Source organism: Acinonyx jubatus, chromosome D2 (genome assembly GCF_027475565.1).
Source record: "Acinonyx jubatus isolate Ajub_Pintada_27869175 chromosome D2, VMU_Ajub_asm_v1.0, whole genome shotgun sequence".
NCBI lineage: Eukaryota > Metazoa > Chordata > Mammalia > Carnivora > Felidae > Acinonyx > Acinonyx jubatus.
In genome coordinates, this window is record NC_069393.1 from 28,381,620 (window position 1) to 28,403,238 (window position 21,619).

Below are 21,619 nucleotides of genomic sequence, written 5' to 3' on the forward strand. Positions count from 1 at the left end.
GTGATTGATTGGTATAATTTAGACATTTTCCATGTGGTGCCCGGAAAGTCTTTATTACTATAAAGCCAAAACTGTGATTTTTGTATCCTTGAGGTGAATTGCTGTGATATATAGACTTTGAAAAAAATTATAATCATGAAAAGATGGCTCCAAGGTGGTTTATGAAAATCAAAGCTGGTTTCTCATACTAATCAACAGCCACCACCTTTAGTTATTCTACATTCTAATTCTTCAACCAGAAACTATATTCAGTCGAGCAACATGGAGATCTCTCAGTATGAAGAGAAACTTAAGTCACCTCTTTCACCCCAAAGATCAGAATGCTGTGGAAATTTTAGATGCAAATTAGTAAAGGCTTGAGGTTAAGCATTCATGGAATCCACTTCTCCAGGTGGCTCTTGCTCTGCCAATGTCTGCCTAAATAATATTTGGGATTGATTGTTACTTCTTCCATGCTAAACCCTAAAAGATACCCATTCCAGGTCCCGTCCCCAGAGATCTGACTTGATATAGTAAATGGGCATTAAGATTTTCAAATGCTCCCCACTTGATCATAATACACGGCAAGGTTTGAGAACTCTAGTTTAAGGTCTGCCCTTTTCTTGGCTGCCTCTTGCTTGTTAGTATGTAAGCAATATACCATCTGTGAAACTGACGTGGCAGGCCTATTTTACCTATTTATTTAATTTTTTATTTCTTATTTATTCTAATCTAGAATATAATCATGACCTGATTTGGGGTCAAAATACTATACAGTTTAAATTAATGCAGTCATCCATCCAGACCCCTCTTGTCCTGATGCCCCTGTAGAAAATACACCCCATGTATTTTCTCACTATCTATTTGGTGCCAGACAAGGATAAAGAATTCAGCCACCAAATAAATCCGCCTGTCATCAGTCTGCCATTTGCCTCAGCTGTCCTGTTCTTTATTAGGTGAGTGGCTTACCGCCCCCAGAGCTGACATGGCTGCTCAATGGCCAACCTGTGCTACCAGACGCCTCCCACAAGATGTTGGTCAGGGAGACTGGAGTCCACTCTCTGCTCATTGACCCACTCACTCAACGTGATGCGGGGACGTATACATGCGTTGCTACCAACAAAACTGGACAGAATTCCTTTAGTCTGGAGCTCACTGTAGTAGGTAAGGTTTGCTGCTGGGGCCCCTAAACATAACTCCCTTCAAAGTTGCTGCCCAAATATGCACAGCCTCTGACAGAATTCCTTAGTCCTTTGCCCCACCAAACCTCATTTCAATTTCTCCTCCATGTAGTAAGGGCCATTATTTCCTACATTGCTTTCAAAGACATATCAGTAAGCTAAAACACATAATGTGGTACCTTGTGTGGGAGTCATTGTAATAGTTAATCAATCAATCAATTCATTAGTTAATTGACTATCACTAAATCCAAGTCACTTGCCCTATGTTCATCACTCCCGGAACACACCAGAATCTTGGCCCTACCCCAAGCTTCCATGTCTTTGCTTCAGTGATCCTTCTACCAGGAATGCCCTTCATTGCCTAGGAACCACCTCCTCATTGTCAAAGGCTTAATTCAAAAATTACCACCAAGGCACATCCTCCTCTGTTTCCATAGCACTTGGAAAAGGAGGGGCTCAGGGCATCTGGGTGGCTCAGTCGGTTAAGTGTCCGACTGCAGCTCAGGTCATGATCTCACGGTTCATGGGTTCAAGCCTTGTGTTGGGCTCTGTGTCGTAAGCTCAGAGCCTAGAGTCTGCTTCATATTCTGTCTCTCTCTTTTCCTCTCTCTCTCTCTCTCTGCCCCTCCCCAGCCCGCATTTGCTCTCTCTCTCAAAATAAGCATTAAAAAGAAGTGTTTTTTTTTTTTTAAAGAAAAGGAGGGACTCTTCAGAGCACTTACAGCCTTCTATGTAACTGTTTTGCCTTCCTGAAGAGACTGTAAGCTTCTAAAGTCAGACATTCTGACTTTTTTGGTGTATCTCGAGTGTCTGACTCAGTGTCTAGAACATGAACGGTGCTCACCAAATGTTGAGTGGATAACTAAGCAAATGAACCTTTACCTTATGAGATGATATGAACAAAATACTGTAATGCCTACAAATAATGACTAGTCATCATCACTTGGTTGATACCAGCCCTTAGGGCAGGAGTCTAGCCAAACCTAGATTTCAGAATACATGAATTCTAGTGCTGAGCTTTCTCCCATGTGTGGCCCCTACCAGAAACAAGGATGGCTTCGGCATGCTATCCTGTCTATAGGTTAGTGGCTGCTTGCTCCATATATCTTTTTCTTTTTCTCACTCTTAATTTTTTCCTCCCAACAGAGTAGGAAAAGCTCATTCTGCAAGGACATATTAACTGTAAGCTTTCATTTTTTCCCCCCACTATTTTGCAAATATTGACTCTGGAATCCTGAAATATGAGGCATCTTTGCCCAAAAAAGGCCTCCTTAGGAAGCATAATGTGTGTGTGTGTGTGTGTGTGTGTGTGTGTGTGTGTGTGTGTGTGTGTTTAAGTAGTGTACCTCTCGGGGTGCCTGGGTGGCTCAGTCAGTTAAGTGTACAACTTTGGCTCTGGTCATGATCTTGCAGTTCATGGGTTTGAGCCCCACATCAGGCTTTCTGCTGTCAGCCCAGAGCCGACTTTGGATCCTCTGTCCCCCTCTCTCTCTCTGCCCCTCCCCCGCTTGCACTCTTTCTCTCTCTCTCAAAAACAATAAATAAACATTTTTCAAATATTTGTAAAATGTAATGTACTTCTTTTCTGTAGCTATAAACTTCTTCAAAATAAAAGTTGAGGGAAAATTAATATGCCTTCTACAAAATAAACTCCTCTAGAAAAGAGAAAGGATATATTTAGTATTTAAAGTCTGTTGTTTCTCAAAATTTACTGCTGAGAATAAAAGAAACTCTTTAAATTCCACACCCACTATTCGCATCCCCCATGTGCAGCACAGGCCCTTGAGTGTTGTCTCTCATATAAAGTGAAAGTTTCATTATTTCTTTTTAAATCATTTCTGGAGATTTTATCAAGACAGCGATCTTCACTCAGAGAGGTAAAAAGTGTTCTGAAGAGAAGGTAAAGTCGGGGAGGGGGGTGCCTACTCTGCTAAATTCTTTAACTGTAATGAGTTTGAAGCATGAACCCCAAGGCACTTACTATTCAAACAAGAATGGCCCTTCTTCTCATTCAGCCAAAGAGGTGAAGAAAGCACCTGTGATCCTGGAGAAACTGCAGAACAGCGGCGTTCCCGAAGGCCACCCAGTGAGGCTGGAGTGCCGTGTGATAGGCATGCCGCCACCCGTGTTCTACTGGAAGAAGGACAACGAAACCATCCCTTTCACCAGAGAGAGGATCAGGTAGAGCCTGCTTCCACATTCAAAGGGACTTCCAAACTCAGTGGGGCTTCCTGGGCACCCAAATAAGTCTGTTGTCTTTTGAATCTGTCTGTCACCCAATATGATGCATTTGAATTTCATCCACATCATTGTACATATCAAGAATTTCTTTTTGTTCCTGAAGGACAGTCCATAATACAGATGTCCCACAGTTTCAAACCTTAATTTTTTTCCAGATTAATTAGTGGGTTTTTAAAAATTTTAAATTCAGTATAGCTAACATACAGCGTTATATTAGTTTCAGGTGGACAATATAGTGACTCAACAATTCTATACATTACTCAATGCTTATCAAGATAAGTGTACTTTTTAACCCTTTCCTTTATTCCCCCATCCTCCCACCAACCTCCCCTCTGAAACCATCAGTTTGTTCTCCATAGTTAAGAGTCTGTTTTTGGTTTGTTTCTTTTTTCCCTTTGTTCCTTTGGGGTTTTTTAAATTATTTTTTTAATGTTTATTTATTTTTGAGAGGGAGAGAGACAGAGTGCCAGCAAGGGAAGAGCAGAGAGAGAGGGAGACATAGAATCCAAAGCAGGCTCCAGGCTCTGTGCTGACAGTGCAGAACCCTATGCAGAGCTCAAACTCATGAACCTCAAGATCGTGACCTGAGCCAAAGTCGGACATTTAACCGACAGAGCCACCAGAGCGCCCCTATTCCTTTGTTTTTTATTAAATTCCACGTATGAGCGAAATAATATGGTATTTGTCTTTCTCTGACTGACTTATTTCATTTAGCATTATACTCTCTAGATCCATCCATGTTATTACAAATGGTAAGATTTCATTCTTTTCTATGGTTGAGTAATATTCCTGTGTGTGTGTGTTTGTGTGTGTGTGTGTGTGTGTGCGCGCGCACGGGTGCGCGCACATGCACGCGCATATGTGTGTGTATATATATATATATATATATATATATATATACATATCACACCTTCTTTATCCATATATATATATACATATCACACCTTCTTTCTCCATATATATATATACATATCACACCTTCTTTATCCATTCATCTATCAATGGACACTTGGGTTGCTTCCATATTTTGGCTATTGTAAATAATGCTGCAATAAACATACAGGTTCATGTATCTTTTCAAATTAGTATTTTTGTTTCTTTGCATAAAAATCCAGTAGTGGAATTACTGAATCATATGGTGATTCTATTTTTAATTTTTTGAAGAGCCTCCATACAGAGGCTGCACCAGTTTGCATTCTCACCAACAGTGCACAAGGGTTCCTTTTTTCTCCACATCCTCATCAACACTTGCTGGTTCTTGTGTTGATTTTAGCCATTCTGACAGGTGTGAGGTGATACCTCATTGTGGTTTTGATTTGCATTTCCCTGATGATGAGTGATGTTGAGCATTTTTGATGTGTCTGTTGGCTATCCGCATTTCTTTGAGAAAATGTCTGTTCATGTATTCTGCCCATTTTTTAATTGGATTATTTGGGTTTTTTGGTGTTGAGTTGTATTAAGTTCTTTATATATTTTGTACACTAACCCTTTATCAGATAAGTCGTAGGCAAATATCTTCTCCGACTCAGTAGGTTGTCTTTTAGTTTTGCTGATTGTATACTTTGCTATGCAGAAGTTTTTATTTTGATGTAGTCACAATAGTTTATTTTTGCTTTTGTTTCCCTTCCCTCGGGAGACATACTTAGAAAAATGCTGTTATGTCTGATGTCAGAGAAGTTACTGCCTATGCTCTTTCCTAGGATTTTTATGGTTTCAGTTCTCACATAGAGCCTTGATCCATTTTGAGTTTATTTTTGTGTATGGTGTAAGAAAGTAATCCAGTTTCATTCTTTTGCATGTAGCTGTCCAGTTTTCCCAACACCATCTGTTGAAGAGACTTTTTCCCTTGCATATTCTTGCCTCCTGTATCAAAGATTAATTACCATATAATCATGGGTTTATTTCTGGGCTCTCTATTCTGTTCCATTGATCTATTGGCCTATTTTTGTGCTAGTATCATACTGTTTTGATTACTACAGGTTTGTAGTACAACTTTAAATCTGGGATTGTGATACCTTCAGTTTTGTTTTTCTTTTCAAGATTGCTTTAGCTATTTGGGGTCTTTTGTGGTTCCATACAAATTTTAGGATCATTTGTTCTAGTTCTGTGAAAAATGCTATTGGTATTTTGATAAGGATTGCATCTAACTGTAGATTGCTTTAGGTAGTATGAATATTTTAACAATATTTGTTCTTTCAATCCATGAGCATGGAATATTTTTTCATTTGTTTGTGTCGTCTTCAATTTCTTTCATCTATGTTTTATAGTTTTCAAAGTACAGGTCTCTCATCTCCTAGGTTAAATTTATTCCTAGGGTTTCTTTCATTTTTGTTTTTGTTTTGGTGCACCTATAAGTTGGATTGTTTTCTTAATTTCTCTCTCTGCTATTTAATTATTAGTATATATAAGTGCAATGCAGGGGGTGCCTGGCTGACTCAGTTGGTGATCTTGGGGTTGTGAGTTTAAGCCCCACATTGGATGTAGATCTTACTTTAAAAAGTGTTTTTAAAAAATGCAATGGATCTCTGTATATTGGTTTTGAATCCCGCAACCTTACTGACTTAATTTAACAGTTTCGGTAGTTTCTTAGTGGAGTCTTTAGGATTTTTTTTTAATGTTTATTTTTTTTTGAGAGAGAGAGAAACAGAGTGCAAGCAGGGGAGGGGCAGATAGAGAGGAAGACACAGAATACAAAGCAGGCTCCAGGCTCTGAGCTGTCAGCACAGAGCCTATTGTGGGGCTCAAACCCATGAACCATGAGATCGTGACCTGAGCCGAAGTCAGACACCAAATTGACTGAGCCACCCTGGCACCCCTAGAGTCTTTTATATATAGTATCATGTCACCTGCAAATAGTGAAGATTGTACTTCCTTACCAATTTGGATGCCTTTTATTCCTTGTTCTTATTTGATTGCTGTGGCCAGGACTTCCAGTTCTGTGTTGAATAAAAGTGGTGAGAGTGGACATCCTTGTCTTGCTACTAACCTTAGGGGAAAACCTCTCGGTTTTTCACCGATGAGTATGATGTTAGCGGTGGATTTTTCATGTAAGGCCTTCATTATGTTGAGGTATGTTCCCTCTAAACCTATTTATGAATGGATGTTGTACTTTGTAAAATGCATTTTCTGCATCTATTGAAATGATCGTATGGTTTTTATCCATCTCTTGTTTATGTGATATATCACATTGATTGTTTTGTGAATATTGAACCACCCTTGCAAGCCAGGAATAAATTCCACTTGATCGTGGAATCACGATCATAATATATATTGTTGAATTCAGTTTGCTATTATTTTTTTGAGGATTTTTGCATCTATGTTCATCAGAGATATTAGCCTGCAGTTCTTTTTTTTTTTAATGTTTATTTATTTTTGAGAAACAGAGAGATACAGCATGAGCTGGGGAAGGGAAGAGAGAGGCAGACACAGAATCTGAAGCAGGCTCCAGGCTCCAAGCTGTCAGCACAGAGTCCGACGCAGGGCTTGAATTCACAAACCGTGAGATTGTGACCTGAGCTGAAGTCGGATGCCCAACCGACTGAGCCACCCAGGCACCCCTAGTTCTCTTTTTTTGTAGTATTTTTATCTAATTTTGGTTCAGGGTAATGCTGACCTCAGCAAATGAAGTTGGGAGCCTACCTTCCTTCTTGCTAGATTTCATCTAACCAACCTTTTTTTTTTTTTTTTTTTGGAATAGTTTGAGAAGAGGTACTGGCCTCTTCAAATGTTTGGTAGAATCCACCTGTGAAGCCATCTTATCCTCGACTTTTGTTTCTTGGGAGTTTTTTTGATTACTGATTCAATTTCATTGCTGGTGATTGGTCTGTACAAATTTTCTATGTCTTCCTGATTCAGTATTGGGAGGTTATATGTTTCTAAGAATTTATTCATTTCTTTTAGATTGTCCAATTTGTTGGCATGCAATTTTTTATAATATTCCCTTATAATCCTTTGTATTCCCATGGGGTTGGTTGTTATTTTTCCACTTTAATTTCTGATTTTGTTAAAAACTTTAAGTTTTAAGTTTAAAAATGTACACAGAATAAATGAAGACCTTGCATTTTTTTGTCATGTGTCTTCAGTCATATTAGTACACAGAAAACCCCTTTGATCGTAAAATGCTAAAATAAGATAAAGCAAAACAAAACATTAAGGCAGTAACTCCTTCTCTATCCATCACTACATGGTTATTTTTAAAGTAACTAAGGAGGGGGCGCCTGGGTGGCTCAGTCGGTTGAGCAGCCGACTTTGGCTCAGGTCATGATCTCGCGGTCTGTGAGTTCGAGCCCCGCGTCAGGCTCTGTGCTGCCGGCTCAGAGCCTGGAGCCTGTTTCGGATTCTGTGTCTCCCTCTCTTTGACCCTCCCCCATTCATGCTCTGTCTCTCTCTGTCTCAAAAATAAATAAACGTTACAAAAAAAATTTTTAAAGTAACTAAGGGGGTGCCTGGGTGGCTCAGTAGGTTAAGCATCCAACTCTTGATCTCAGCTCAGGTCTTGATCTCAGGGTTATGAATTCAAGCCCCATGTTGGGCTCCATCCTGGGCGTGAAGCCTACTTAGGAAGGAAGGAAGGAAGGAAGGAAAAGGAAAGAAACTAAGGATCCAGTTACCAAAAGTGGGTATCTTGCTAGATTTCCTCTAACCAACCTTATCTTTGCCATTTTGGTTTTACTCCATGAGGGGCAAGCAAACAAAGGCAGCTTGTGTACAAAAGTTTCTACTGAGAATTATTTTTTTACAATAAACTGAATTTGTCCCAGAGGATGTTGTAACTGTCAAGCTTTACAGAATTTTGGCATCTAAGAAGTCTACATAGGTCAAGATTTTTCTCTGGTAAAACTTTAGCAAGCACAGAAAATATTCTTGATTTAACACTTCAGTCTATGTTAATGCAACCTAGCTAGCTCAATCAGTACCACATGTGACTCTTGATCTTGGGGTCATGAGTTCAAGCCCACATTGGGCATAAAGTTTAAAGAATTAATTAATTAGTTAATCAATTAATATAACTCATTAATATAACATGCTAAACCCAGCCTGAAATATTAGCATAATTATCCAGGATTGCAATATGCAGCCAAGGTTGAGAACTACTGATATCAAGGAAACATAAGGAAACAACATGCTGATTTGCTCCTGAACTGTATTAAGCTAACTGCTGCACATGCCCAGTTGGTTACATTAAGAAATAACCCTTCCATACTAACAGTATATCAATCCCTGGACTCCCATCTAGGTCTACTTTCCCATAGCTTCTTAGCAAAGTTCTTGTTGAAATGCCCAATCAGGTTTGGAAAAGAGATTTTTCTGGACTTTTGTTGTGACAAGTTGGGGCACCTCCTCTGGGGGGGAGTATAACTCCAGGAGAGGTGGAACAGTGGGAAGGGCAAGTACAGGTCTCAGCCTGGGCTGTCAACCTTCATCTGGGCCTCACCGGGTTAACTGCTGCTCTTTTGTGATTCCTTTCCACTTTTCAGTTTGCCTTTGATAACTGCTTTAAGCTGAGTCTCCCTTCCCTCTCTGGAGGGTCAGGGAGGAGAGGGGTAGTGCTGCCCTACTGGATCTGCCCTGAGAGTTTCCCTGAGCCCTGAATTCCCTAAGGCCTTTTCTGCCCCTGGATGCAATTGCAGATATGTTCTCTCTTTTCTCTAGTATGCACCAGGACGCAACAGGGTATGTCTGCCTCCTCATTCAGCCAGCCAAGAAATCTGACGCTGGATGGTACACGTTGTCAGCCAAGAATGAAGCTGGCATCGTGTCGTGCACTGCCAGGTTGGATATATACGGTAGGTGTAACGTCCTCAGTTGAACATCTGTGTATGACAGGCAGCTTGAAAAAAATGTTTTAAGGATAGGCGTAGTATGTTTCCATAATTGAATTGGTTAGATTATATTTTAGTGCTTAAACAATGGATTTTTAAAATCATTTCACCCTAGTCGCCTCAAGGCTTTTGTATATTTTTGTATACTTTTGTACACTTTTGCACACTTTTGCATTTAAATGAGCTTAAGTTTCTTCCAAAAAAAGACCTATATTACTAGGAATTACAGCTATTTCAGAGTTTAACCATGCTTGTGCTTCCGATCATCTAGCATCTCATGCTGTCTCCTTCATGCCATGGGCCACCCACTGGAACTCCCTCCCCACTGCCTGTCATTTCCCCCACACATACCTCCACCCAGCAGAACTGTCCTGTCCTCATTCACCTGTTAATTCATTCCATAAATATTTATTGTGCCAATCCCACAACCAGACTAATAATAGAGAGCTGTCTTAATAATAATATCAAATGATATTTGGATAATGACTTGTAATTTACAAAATGGTACCCTTAGGACCTTCCAATTATTGCAATTGTTGTCACCCTCATTTATTTATTTTTTTATTTTTTTTAACGTTTATTTATTTTTGAGACAGAGAGAGACAGAGCATGAGCGGGGGAGGGGCAGAGAGAGAGGGAGACAGAGAATCGGAAGCAGGCTCCAGGCTCTGAGCCATCAGCCCAGAGCCCGACGTGGGGCTCGAACTCACAGACCATGAGATCGTGACCTGAGCCAAAGTCGGACGCTTAACCGACTGAGCCACCCAGGCACCCCTGTTGTCACCCTCATTTAAATGCTGAAGATGGGCACGTGGGTGGTTCAGTCAGGTGAGCATCTGACTCTTGATTTTGGCTCAGGTTATGATCCCAGGGTCGTGGGATCCAGCCCTGAATCTGGGCTCAGGGAGGTTAAGTATCTATAGCAGAGATGCAAATCCAGGTTTTTGTATCATTCCTTTGAGCCATGTTTCTAATTTTCAAAAGGATTTAGGGGTGCCTTGGTGGCTCAGTTGGTTCAGCATCCAACTTTGGCTCAGGTCATGATCTCACAGTTTGTGGATTTGAGCCCCGTGTCAGGCTCTGTGCTGACAGCTTGGAGCCTGGAGCCTGCTTCAGATTCTCTGTTTACTTCTCTCTCTGCCCCTCCCATGCTCACTCTCTGTCTCCCTTGCTCAAAAATGAATAAACATTTTTAAAAAAAGGATTTAATAAGTTAATCTTTTTTAATATTTATTTATTTACTTATTTACACACACACACACACACACACACACACACACACACACACGAGTGGGGGAGGGGCAGCGAGAGAGGGAGAGAAATCCCAAACCAGCTCCATGCTGCCAGCAGAGTCCAACGTATGGTTCGAACCCACAAGAACCCACGAATGGTGAGATCATGACCTGAGCCAAAATGAAGAGTTGGACACTCAATTGACAGCCACACAGGTGCCCCAACAAGTTCATCTTTATTAATCTATTAATGTACTCTATGCATCTTGTCTATAATTTTGACATTAACTGGCACTTTTGGAGACAGAGTCCTTAATCCAAAAGGGTGATTCTTTTTTCCTCTCCTTTAAAATTTGTTTTAAAAAATAATTTAATAATTAACAAATTTCTTTTAAGTTTATTTAATTATTTTGAGAGAGAAAGAGAGTGTGTACAAGCAAGCAAGCACACGCATGAGTGGGGTAAGGGCAGAGAAAGAAAGAATCCCAAGCAGGCTCTGTGCTGTCCTGACGCAAGGCTCAAACTCACAAACTGTGAGATCATGACCTGAGCCAAAACCAAGAGTCGGTTCATTGAGCAACTGACTGAGCCACCCAGGTGCCCAAATAATTAATAAATTTCTTCTTTATTACTGGTTCAACATGATTAACCTAAGTTACAAGTAGGAGTCACTGTGTCTAGAACCTGAGGTCCCTGCTCTTCATAGGTGCATACTAGGTATATCCCTTTTTTAGTACCATGCAGGTGGGACCTTGGCCTGCCATTTTCTAATACTTGGGGGAAATATATAGCTTTCTGATTATTTTCCTTTATCCTTGAACTTGAAAAGAAATTCAACTGTGAGGGAAGCTGACCCTAATGTACTGTCCCCTGGTTGGGGGCGGGGAGAGAGAGCCATCGATATAGTTCAACCTAGGCTAAGTCCCTTATCCATTTCATCCACTTCACCATACCAGAGGGAACTAGGTCTCCAGCCAAGAAACCCAGTACCAATAAGCCCTGAAATAGATAAGTTTTGTCCCAATCCTTCTCCCTTTCCTGGTTGTTTGTCCTGGCTCACCCTTCTGTCTCCTGTCTTGGTTGCACAGCACCAACAATAGGGGGTGTTATTTCCTCAGTTGGGAACCTGGGAGTGGAGGAGAGGATGGAGGACTTGGGCTAAAATCAATCCCCTACCCCCTCTCCCACCAATTCCTGCCTGTCTGAGGACAGGCTCCCCTCTCTCATCCGAAGGAGGGCTTCTAATAGAAGCAATTACAGTAGGCTGGTTAAGATGTCTGGAGCAGAGACTTGACTAGCTGTTCACTGTGGCTTTATTGAATGCCTATTCTTCAGCAGAAGCACTATTAGAATTGTAGCTTCCAATATTTGATTTTATCAATTCATTTGGAGGTATTTAGACTCTAAAAAACTGATTCAAAATAAGGAAATCAACAAAGGCCCAATTTATAAATCAGAATGCTAAAAAGGTCCATAGCTTCCTGGGAACCAGAGCATCAATGTTCCCCACCCGGTATTCCCCCTTCTCCACATCAAGGTCCCTGGAAACCTAATCAGAAGATTGCTCAGTAGTTTCTGAATCAAAGACAAGAGGAGTTTGGATGGATATTTCACTCAGGCCACGTTCAAGCCTAAAGATCATCTCTGCTAAAAACAGTGCTTGCTAAACATGGAAATTCTAATACATTCTCTTTTGTACCGGAAACATGATTGGTTGAACAGAAGTTACTTTTCATTCTTCTTGCGGTAACTCATTAGAACCTGATTAGGGAGGTGGGTAGGTAGGGGCTGATTAGTGATTAGGGTGTGAAATAGGTACTACTGAGAGGTCCAGAGCCATCTTTTGGCTTCCATTTCCTCAAGTTTCTTGTCTCTACCTTCTCAGGTACCTTCCCTTGAGAGCCTGAAGCTCTTTCTACACTGCCCGTGGAAGACCCCATCCTAGGTCATATTTTGAAAAATCACCTTAGTCAGCCACTCTTATAGTCCCAGAGTTTTGGCATTAGGAGCATAAGAGATGGCCAGCCTAGTTCACAGCAGGGGAGAGACCTTATTGTTTTTACAAATGGTGCATTTTAGAGAACGTGTTGGAATGAGGACAGAACACACCCCTACACTGTATCTGCTAGACTGCATTCCTTTGTAACACATTATTTCGTCCATTTTCCAGCTCAGTGGCACCAGCAGATCCCAACACCCATGTCTGTCCGGCCCAGTGGCAGTCGCTACGGATCTCTCACCAGTAAAGGACTTGACATTTTCTCTGCCTTCTCCTCCATGGAAAGCACAATGGTGTATTCATGCTCTTCTCGGAGTGTAGTGGAGAGTGATGAACTTTAGGAATGTTTGGGTGTCTGCTGTATAAGGGGGCGGACTGTGGAGGGGGAAGGAGGACAAGCCAGATACAGTGGTTTCCAAGCAACTGGATTTGAGTAAGTTCCCATGCTGCTGGACCCTTGGCAAGAAGTGCTTTGAATAAGTCAGCTGGAGACTCTTGCAGTCTCAGCTGGGGGGAAAGATGTAGGGCTGTGCCTTTTAAAGATTCCAACAAAAATGTGAGAAGACAATACAGATGAACCAAAGATGTCATGAAGCTGCCATCCACTGCTTTGGGAAAAAGCTAGCATGCTCCCCTGCCCCCTGCTATGTTAGGGATATTTAGGCCCTACTAGGAGCAATGAGGGGCCATATGCTTGAGCTGAAAGGAGTTAGACAGTAGTGACTTTAGGTGTCATTAACTCACCAGTAATGCAAAGAAAAAAGGTGGGGAGGTCTCCATTACCTTTCATCAATTACATCCATAGCAGTAGTTTTGATGGATTCTTTTAATCAGCTTCTACTTAGCCTTAAGAGATCATGCCATACAACTCACATATGTGGAGAAGCACTTTTGATTTACTTATCCTGAGTGTACTGAGCCACATTATAAGGTGCCAAAATGTGCCTGAGATACAAAAAATTCACTGAAACACTCAATATTGCACAGTGCACTTGTTCTATAACCAAAACAAGGCCCCATTAGCCTGCCTGCACCATTGTCTTCTGGATATAATGGTGAGTCGTTTTTCTTTCTGACTTTACACATCCCTAAATTCTAGAACTAAAAGGTTGTTAGTAAACCAACTAACAACAAAAACTTCTGTGGGGTTCCTTTTTAAACTACTAGTTCAATATGCAAAAGTCATCATCATCTTCCCCTCCTCCCTCCCCAAAAGTCTGGAAGTGTATGAGGGAGTAAGGAAGGGAGAGATGCAAACAAGGAGAGAAGGTGATGGAGCCTGTCAGTTTTCACTTGCCCCTTAAGAGCAATGGTTCTGGAGGGAGAGGTCTTTAATAGGTATGAACTGTTTGTGAGATAATTAATTTGCATTTTCTGCATAGAAGATATCATGCTAACCATAAAAGGGGGAGGAAAGGAGAATATGCCTCTTTATTCCAACCTACCTATTCAAAATCTTCCTCTTAAGGAATTTTTAGACTTAAGTTCACTGCAATTATTCCCAGTGCCTAGAAGAGTGTTTGGCCCCAAATAGACATTCAATAGATATTTGTTGGATGAATGAATCTTATGTGAGATAGAGAAATCTGCAATTCACACAGCAGTCCAAAAATTGCCCTGGGAATAGTAATCACAGCACAGTTTGCTCCATACTCACCCGTGAAATCAATTGGAGGTGTCTGTTACCAATTCTCTGTGCCCAAGTGTCTGGTGTTCTCTGATCCAGGCACCCTCAGCTGGCATCTTACTCGAATGAACAAATAGTCATTGTTTAGAAAGGCTTGAAATTTTCTTCACTTCAAGGCAAAGATTTCCAGTATAAAAATAAATTCATTCACTCAAAAAAAAATCATTTGTGTGTCTACTCTGTATAAGATGCTATGCTAGAAACTGTGGGAAATATGAAAATATGAATAAGACACAGTCCCTGACCTCAAGGAGCTTATAATCTAGCAGGGGAGGTAAGATGTAAGGCATAAAGAGTGCTGCTTTTGGGAGGGGGAAGAAATAGATACTTTATCAGACAGAAGTTTCTAGTGCTTTTCATCCTATATTTTTTATGACTCTAAAATCATCTTAATATCTTCAAATCTTTATTTCTTAATGAAACAAAATGCCATAGGTTACATCCTTAAGAAATAAAGATTTCAGTAAATTATTTGGTGAAATTAGTAGATTTTGTTTCATTTTTTTCATGTATTCATGAACAATACTAAAAACATAGGCAACTGTAATGAAATACTATATGTTTCATACAGAATGCATTCTGTAAAATGTTCTGTTTCTGTTAGCTTCTATTATGAAATCTCATAGCCAAAGAGAACTTTCTAACTCCAGGATTGTTCCTTCACAGTTGTATACCTCACCTCCCCATCACCTCTATTTCTGTAAACCCTAAATAGTCCTCCCATGAAAGGATAATTTTCATCTCTGTATGTCTTAGCTTTCTGAATATTTTTTATCCGTTGCCTTTTAGTGTTCGAGAACTAGGATAAATATTATATTTGGCCACTGGATGGCGCTGTCTAACATAAAATATAAGACCTCTAAAATTCCTGAAATTTCAAGTATTGGATCATGTTAATGCAGGGTTTCTGGACTCTAGCATTGTTGACATTTTGGGGTGGATAATTCTTTGTCGCCCGGGACTTTGTGCAGTGTAGAATGTTAGGCAGCATCGCTGGCCTCTAACCACTAGATGCCAGGAACATAGTGGCCCATCCCCCAGTTGTGGCCACCCAAAATATCTCCAGACATGGCTATATGTTTCCTAGGAGGCAGAATCCTCCTTTGCTGAGAACTACTGTGTTGAACAAATCCGTGCCCTGCATTGAGAAGTCTGTTAGAAGTCAATTATAATGAGGGAGAGTTATATAAGAAATTTTGGGTCAGCTGGATATGTTTGGACTCAACATGTCCAAAATCAGATTCATCACCTTCCCTTTCATACACATTCTTCAACCTCGCTTAAGGATTTCTGTTAATGTCACCATCACATTCCTAGTAATCCAAATAAAAAGCATCCAAGTCATTTTTTGCTTCCTCTAGCCAATCAATTAATAGATCCTGTTCATTCTAACCCTATTATTTCTTTTACATTCAGCCCTTTCTTTCCATCCCCCTGCAGTTCTCCAGTTCAGACTTGCATTACTTTATTAATTTCCCTCAATATTTCTGACTTCAACCATAATAAAGAACTTCTAAGTGGCCTTTCTGCCTCTGTTCCTGCTGTTTCTCCCATTCAAACCCAGCCCAGATCTGCATCAGCTCTTTCTTCCTGAATTACCGTTCCAGTCATGTTATGCCCCAATTTCAAACCCCCAATGGCTTCCTGGAGCCAAATCAAGTACCAGCTCTCCTGCCCTGGGATATTCAAGGCTTTGTCCACTATGATCCCAAAGTCTGTCACCCATTCCTCAGAAAACACACCCAATGTGGTGGCAAACCTAACACAGCCCCCTGCTTTCCAGCCAAATGCCTCTCTTTTGCTTCTAGATGGAAGGCTTTTTCCCCAACCACTACCTATGGAAATCTTACCTGTTCCTTAAAGTCCATCTGAAATGTCACTACTTCTGTAAAGTATTTTCCAATCCCCCAGACCTCACCCAAATACAATTCTACTTTCTTTGAAAACTTACAGTGAGTTTCTTGAATTGAGAAAAAGATGACCTTGTATAGTATTTTATATAAAATATAGCCTCTATATACCTTCCTGTCCCCTCCCCTTGCACTAGCCAGTCTTGCCTATACTAGGTTTTAGCTACTGTTGGTATGGACTGTGTCAAAAGTTTGTCATGTACCTTATACAGAGTAGGCACTCAAAAATTTTCATTGACCTACACTGAACTTAAAAATTCTATGTAAGTATGTTTCTATATAAAATTGAGTCTAGAGCAGTGATTCTATTTTTTAAGTTTATTTTATTTATTTTGAGAGAGAGAGAGAGCAGGGGAGGGGCAGAGAGAGAGAGAGAGAGAGGGAGAATCCCAAGCAGGCTCTGCACTGTGCAGAGCCTGATGGGGGCTCGATCCCACGAACCATGAGATCATGACTTGAGCCGAAACCAAGAGTCAGACACTTAACTGACTGAGCTACCCAGGAACCCCTAGAGCAGTGGCTCTTAATCTGGGCTGCACAATAGAATCTCCTGGGGAGCTTCTAAAAATCTCAATACCCAGGCCACAGCCCCAGATCAGTAAGTCATAAGCTCCGGAGTTATGACATAGCATCAGTATTTTTTAAAGCTTCCCAGGTGATTCCAAAGAGCAGGCAAGGTTGAGAAGAATAATTTCAGAACTTACCCAGAAAGGTCCAAAGGGATGCCTGCCAATGGCATAAAGCAATAGTTTGGGCACTGGTAAAGAATATACTCCCTCCTTGTACATATAGTGCATGCCTAGAAAGTAGAAATAACCACACTTTGGCCTTATTAGACCCTACTATTTTGTGCAACACTCATTAGACATGTAGCATTCATGAAGCCCCCAAAGAAAGCTCAAAAACCTGCAAAAATGGACCAGGGAAAGAGGGAAAGTTGATGCAATTTGTCTGGCCCTTTGTTTCAAAAAGCCATACCAGTCCGATAAGCAACCTTCTCTCCAAACAACTTGAAGGGCTTTTCATGACTTGATTAGTCATGGAAATGGGGATCAAAGCGAAAATGAAGAAGGGAAATGTGCCATTTAGATGAAGTTGCCTTTTTGAAACATAGCACCCTTCACTAAGGGAAGGTTTTAATCAGAATTACCAAATAGTGGAACTGGTTTCAATGCATCTTTCTCTTTTTATTCCTCTCTTAACTTTTGTAAGTATCCGATGAGAAATCAAATAGTCAAGAGACCAGCAGTAGATAGAGCTAGAGCTCTGAATGAAACATAACATGAAGAATAATTCCCAGCAGAGTCAAAACCTGACTTTTGTAGGGATAGGTTAATTTGGATAATCCTCAAATGATGTTCAAATCCTCAGATGTTCACTTGTAAATTGGTTGTGTAAAACTCAGAATAGATTTATTTCCACACAGAACACCCAATTCTAGATTCCCAAATGAATTCAGTAAAGCCCGTTTAATTCATGACTGAGTTACAATATCTATTATACCTAATTGGACTATGGTCCCAAGAATAGGATCCAGGCAAAGCAGCCAATAAGAGAAGAAAGACTACTTCCTCCTTTTTTGTATCTATGATGTGTCAAAGCTAAAGCATGCCTAAGGTCTTTTCTGTATCTATCCCTCATTCTGTGTTTTTCTCCCCTGATGCCCTGTGCTCTATGTTCTATAATCCCCCTGCTGTGGTAACCCATCCCATCTCACCCCATCCTCACAGCCTGTCAGCATGCTTCATGTTCCAAAATGATCTAACTCCAGTTCCAGGCATCTTGGCCCAATGGTCAGAAGAAAGCAGTTCAGTTGAACAAATTCTGAATGCCTGACGGTCTTTTAACTTCACAGAGGGGCTGCATTTTTTTAAGTAGTTGCCTTCTTACTGCCATCAACTTCTAATTGACAGAATTGCTGGCAAAGTGTGAAAAAAAAAATCAGATTGGGAAGGGAGGTCTAGAAATCAATTGGGTCAGACATCCAAATTATTCTTGTTGATCACAGCCTCCTCCTATCTTCCTCCTCCCCACACACTCCCAAAGTAACTTCCAAGCTGAGATCCTGGCCTGAGTCTGTTTGTAAATGGGCTATTTATAAGTTGGTTGTAAACTCAAAGGCAAATTTCCTAATAATGACCTTTATTCAAGGTCCCTTCCAGGATCTTTGGGTAGCCTGGCCTCCAAGTATTTCCACAGACAGTTGAGTAGAAAATCAATGTGCCTTACCAACAAGATGAAGAGTTACTTAGATTACAATAAGCTTGTTGAAGTCTTTTTCACCACTAATTGCCTTTTCTTGTTTTATGTGGATCAATATTTCAGAAAGTTAATTACTGAAACACTGCTTGAAGAATGCCAAGCATCTTCTAAACTTTGACAATGCAGTGGTCATCAGTATGCTAAAAAAGTTGCTAATACCATGTTTTTAAAAATCTGTGCAGTGCAAAAAAAATGCATATTTGTTGAAAATATGTTTGCCTCTTATTTCTAATTATATTAGTTAGCATACCTGATACTATAGAATGATAAACAGGCTGCCTCTTGTTAATGGGTAAATAATGGCCACCTCAAACTCCAAAGAGCAATAGCCTTGAAATTGCAAGAAATAGAGAAAGAACACACTTTTCAATCCTCTGAGAATTGTGCCATAAATGCTGAGAGTAAGCAAAAAGAAAACGGCTATACTGTAGAGGCATATAAACACTAATTTGCTAGAAGATTTTAACATATCAGTGAATGGAAAATGTTTCCCTAATAATAAAAATTAAAAGTATTCAACACTAGTTGACAATAAGTACTTTAAGGCTGAAATAAATGTACATTTTCTTTAAAATGAAGAAAACAGTTCTAGTTTCTAGGTTTAAAGATTACTTTTTGATGATGATTCAACCAACTTTTTTTACGTTTATTTATTTTGAGAGAAAAGAGCATGCACGTGCACACAAGCAAGAGAGGGGCAGAGAGAGGGAGAGAATCCCAAGCAGGATTTGCACTCTCAGCACAAAGCCTGACATGGGGCTAAATTTCATGAACCGCGAGATCAAGACCTTAGCCAAAATCAAAGAGTCAAACGCTTAGCCAATGGAGGTACCCAGCTACCCTCAATTTTTTAATGTACAAATATATTTGACACTTGAAAGTGATTTTTTAGAATTATTCTTATTCAAATTGTATAAATTACAACATGAGCTATAATCTGGTTAAATATCAACAGAGCAACAGAACGATAACTAGGTTTTAATCTTTCTAAAATATCTTGCAAATCCAGTAGACTACTTATAGAATAGTCTTTAACTCTCTAAGATAAAAATTCATTCTGCCTCCTAACTTAACAGAGACATTTTAAAAATGAGACTTAAGATGGGAAAGATGGGGGTGGAGAGGCTTGACCAATTTAGATTGGAAATAAATGAAGATACAAGTATAGTTTTGTTACAATAAAGAGGTGTTTGGGGGCACCTGACTAGCTCAGCTGGTAGAGCATGTGACTCCTGATGTTTGGGGTTGTGAGTCCGGGACACATGTTGGGTGTAAAGATTACTTTAAAAAGATGTGTTTTCATATCCATAAGAAACAGGAGTTCTTTTCATATAGTATGGTAAGAGTGAATTGATCAACGTTCCAAAATTCCAAAGAACCCGATGTTTCTACAGATTCAGTGAGTTATCTGCAAGCTAGCAGATTCTTGTAACTTTCCCACAATTAGTAATAGTGCAAGATTCAGTGAATTTTATGTTAGTATTGACTACCAAAAGATTACTAAATGTGTATGTATAAAAGGTTTTATTGTGTTGGAGAGTTAAAACCCTAAAACAATTCAAATGAAATCATTTTAATGCAACTGTATTTTTTAAAGCACATGGGTAAATTAAATTTTACTTTTTCAGTATTTTTACTTCAGAACACCTTATCTTCTTTTCTGATTTTCACTTACTTTTTCCGAGCTTTAGCATTGAGTTTCTTAACCTACCCTCTCCCTTCATTACCTTCTTGTCGAGATAAAAAAAAAATATATGTAAACTACTTAATAGCATTAGGAGAGCTCATTTCTAGGACTTCTTAGGTGAATTCCTAATTAAAAGGAGATTTTAATAATTCTAATAAATTATTAGAAAAAATTTCATACACACTCTCTAATTTTTCTATCACTGTGAGGTCTCTGTTTCCTCATCTGTAAAATAAGCAAAATACTTGATTGAACATTTTCCAGGATGGAAGGTAGGATAAACAAATATTTATGAAGAATTTATATTAGTAATAGCAATTTATTATTCCAAGAGAAATGTTTAAAATATTTTTCTCCAAAGTAAATAAATTTGCTTAAAAAGTTCACATTTCTTTCTTGCCCAACTACTTTGTTTTTCTTTAGAAGAGCAGCACATAATGGTGGAATCTTCTTCCAATATGGTATGCAGTTTAAAAAAAAAGAATCTAAAGAAAAATCAAATGAATTCAAGAAATATTCTATCTGCTTTCTGCAGGCAGATTCCAGGAAAATTTATTTTGGCATAGGTAGAATAGCCTACAGAAATTCTGACTCCTATGTCCACAATTGAAGTTAATGGAAATAATGACTTTGCAGCACACAAAGAAACAGCAAAGGAGTTCCTGTACTCCTTTCTGGCTTAAGCAGTTCAGGACAACTTCATTGTACTATTCCAGACCCCAGTGAAAAAATGTTCTATGCTAGCATGTCATGGCCTTACAGTGAAATGAATCAACTTTATTAGGATAACAGAAATGGCTCCACAAAAATGAGCATACCTTCAGCCTCTGTTTTTGCATTCTCAGCTACATCAAGTCTGAATTTAACCCCAAGGATTCATTTCAGCCATGAGGACTGACAAAGGATGTACATGTGGCCATAGGCATGTACACACACACACACACACACTTCAACTGAGGCATGGAGCACCCATAGTTAACATAGTTCAGTCAGAATCAGGAGATGCCTCTTACAAATATGGTATGCTTCCATCTTAGGAAGCTTGAGTCAACTTATTTTCTAAAGTACTTTTTTGGTTATTGAAATCCTAATGGAAAAACTATTATAGCAGCCATTTTGAAATGTGTGAGTTACATAAACTGTATGTTTTGTTTCCATTATTAAAAACCAATTGATGGATCTTAGCTTTTATTCTTGTTCTTCTGCATCGTGCATGTTAGATATTCTGTGGAACTGAAAGCAAGTCATTGCTTAAGCCAAAATGTTTGTGAGCATAAACTGTGTCTTTCTTCAGAAGGTATATGGTACTGTATTCCAATAGACCACATCATCTCCATGACACTGTTACTGTTTCCTAGTTCTGCTTTCTTAAAGATTTGTTGGGGGTTGTGTTTTGTTTGGAGACTTTGCAATTAGAAGAAGAAAATTAATAATTAAGAACTGTATTTAATTCAACCTAGATGTTTTAAAAAGTGATTTAGAGGATGTGATGGACTGTTTCTTTATTCATTAAATAAAATTTTATTTATTCTCAATTAATTGTTGGGTTTGTTTTGTATTGTATTTTGGTTCCAGACTTTGTATGTAAGATAGGTAAATTCTTGCTCTCAGTGGTTTTC

At 39.5% G+C, this 21,619-nt stretch overlaps 1 protein-coding gene across 3 annotated transcripts in view; it reads left to right on the top strand.

Annotated features, from left to right (window-relative positions):
* Positions 1 to 21,535, top strand: part of MYPN (myopalladin) — a 111,957-nt gene extending 90,422 nt beyond the window's left edge. For all 3 annotated transcript variants that reach the window (XM_027062111.2, XM_027062110.2, XM_027062109.2), the window contains exons 17-20: positions 936 to 1,143; positions 3,176 to 3,341; positions 9,054 to 9,187; positions 12,626 to 21,535. In XM_027062111.2, coding sequence (XP_026917912.1) covers positions 936 to 1,143; positions 3,176 to 3,341; positions 9,054 to 9,187; positions 12,626 to 12,795 — 678 coding nt within the window. In that variant the 3' untranslated portion in view covers positions 12,796 to 21,535. The remainder of the gene's footprint in view (positions 1 to 935; positions 1,144 to 3,175; positions 3,342 to 9,053; positions 9,188 to 12,625) is intronic.
* Positions 21,536 to 21,619: the final 84 nt, after the last annotated feature.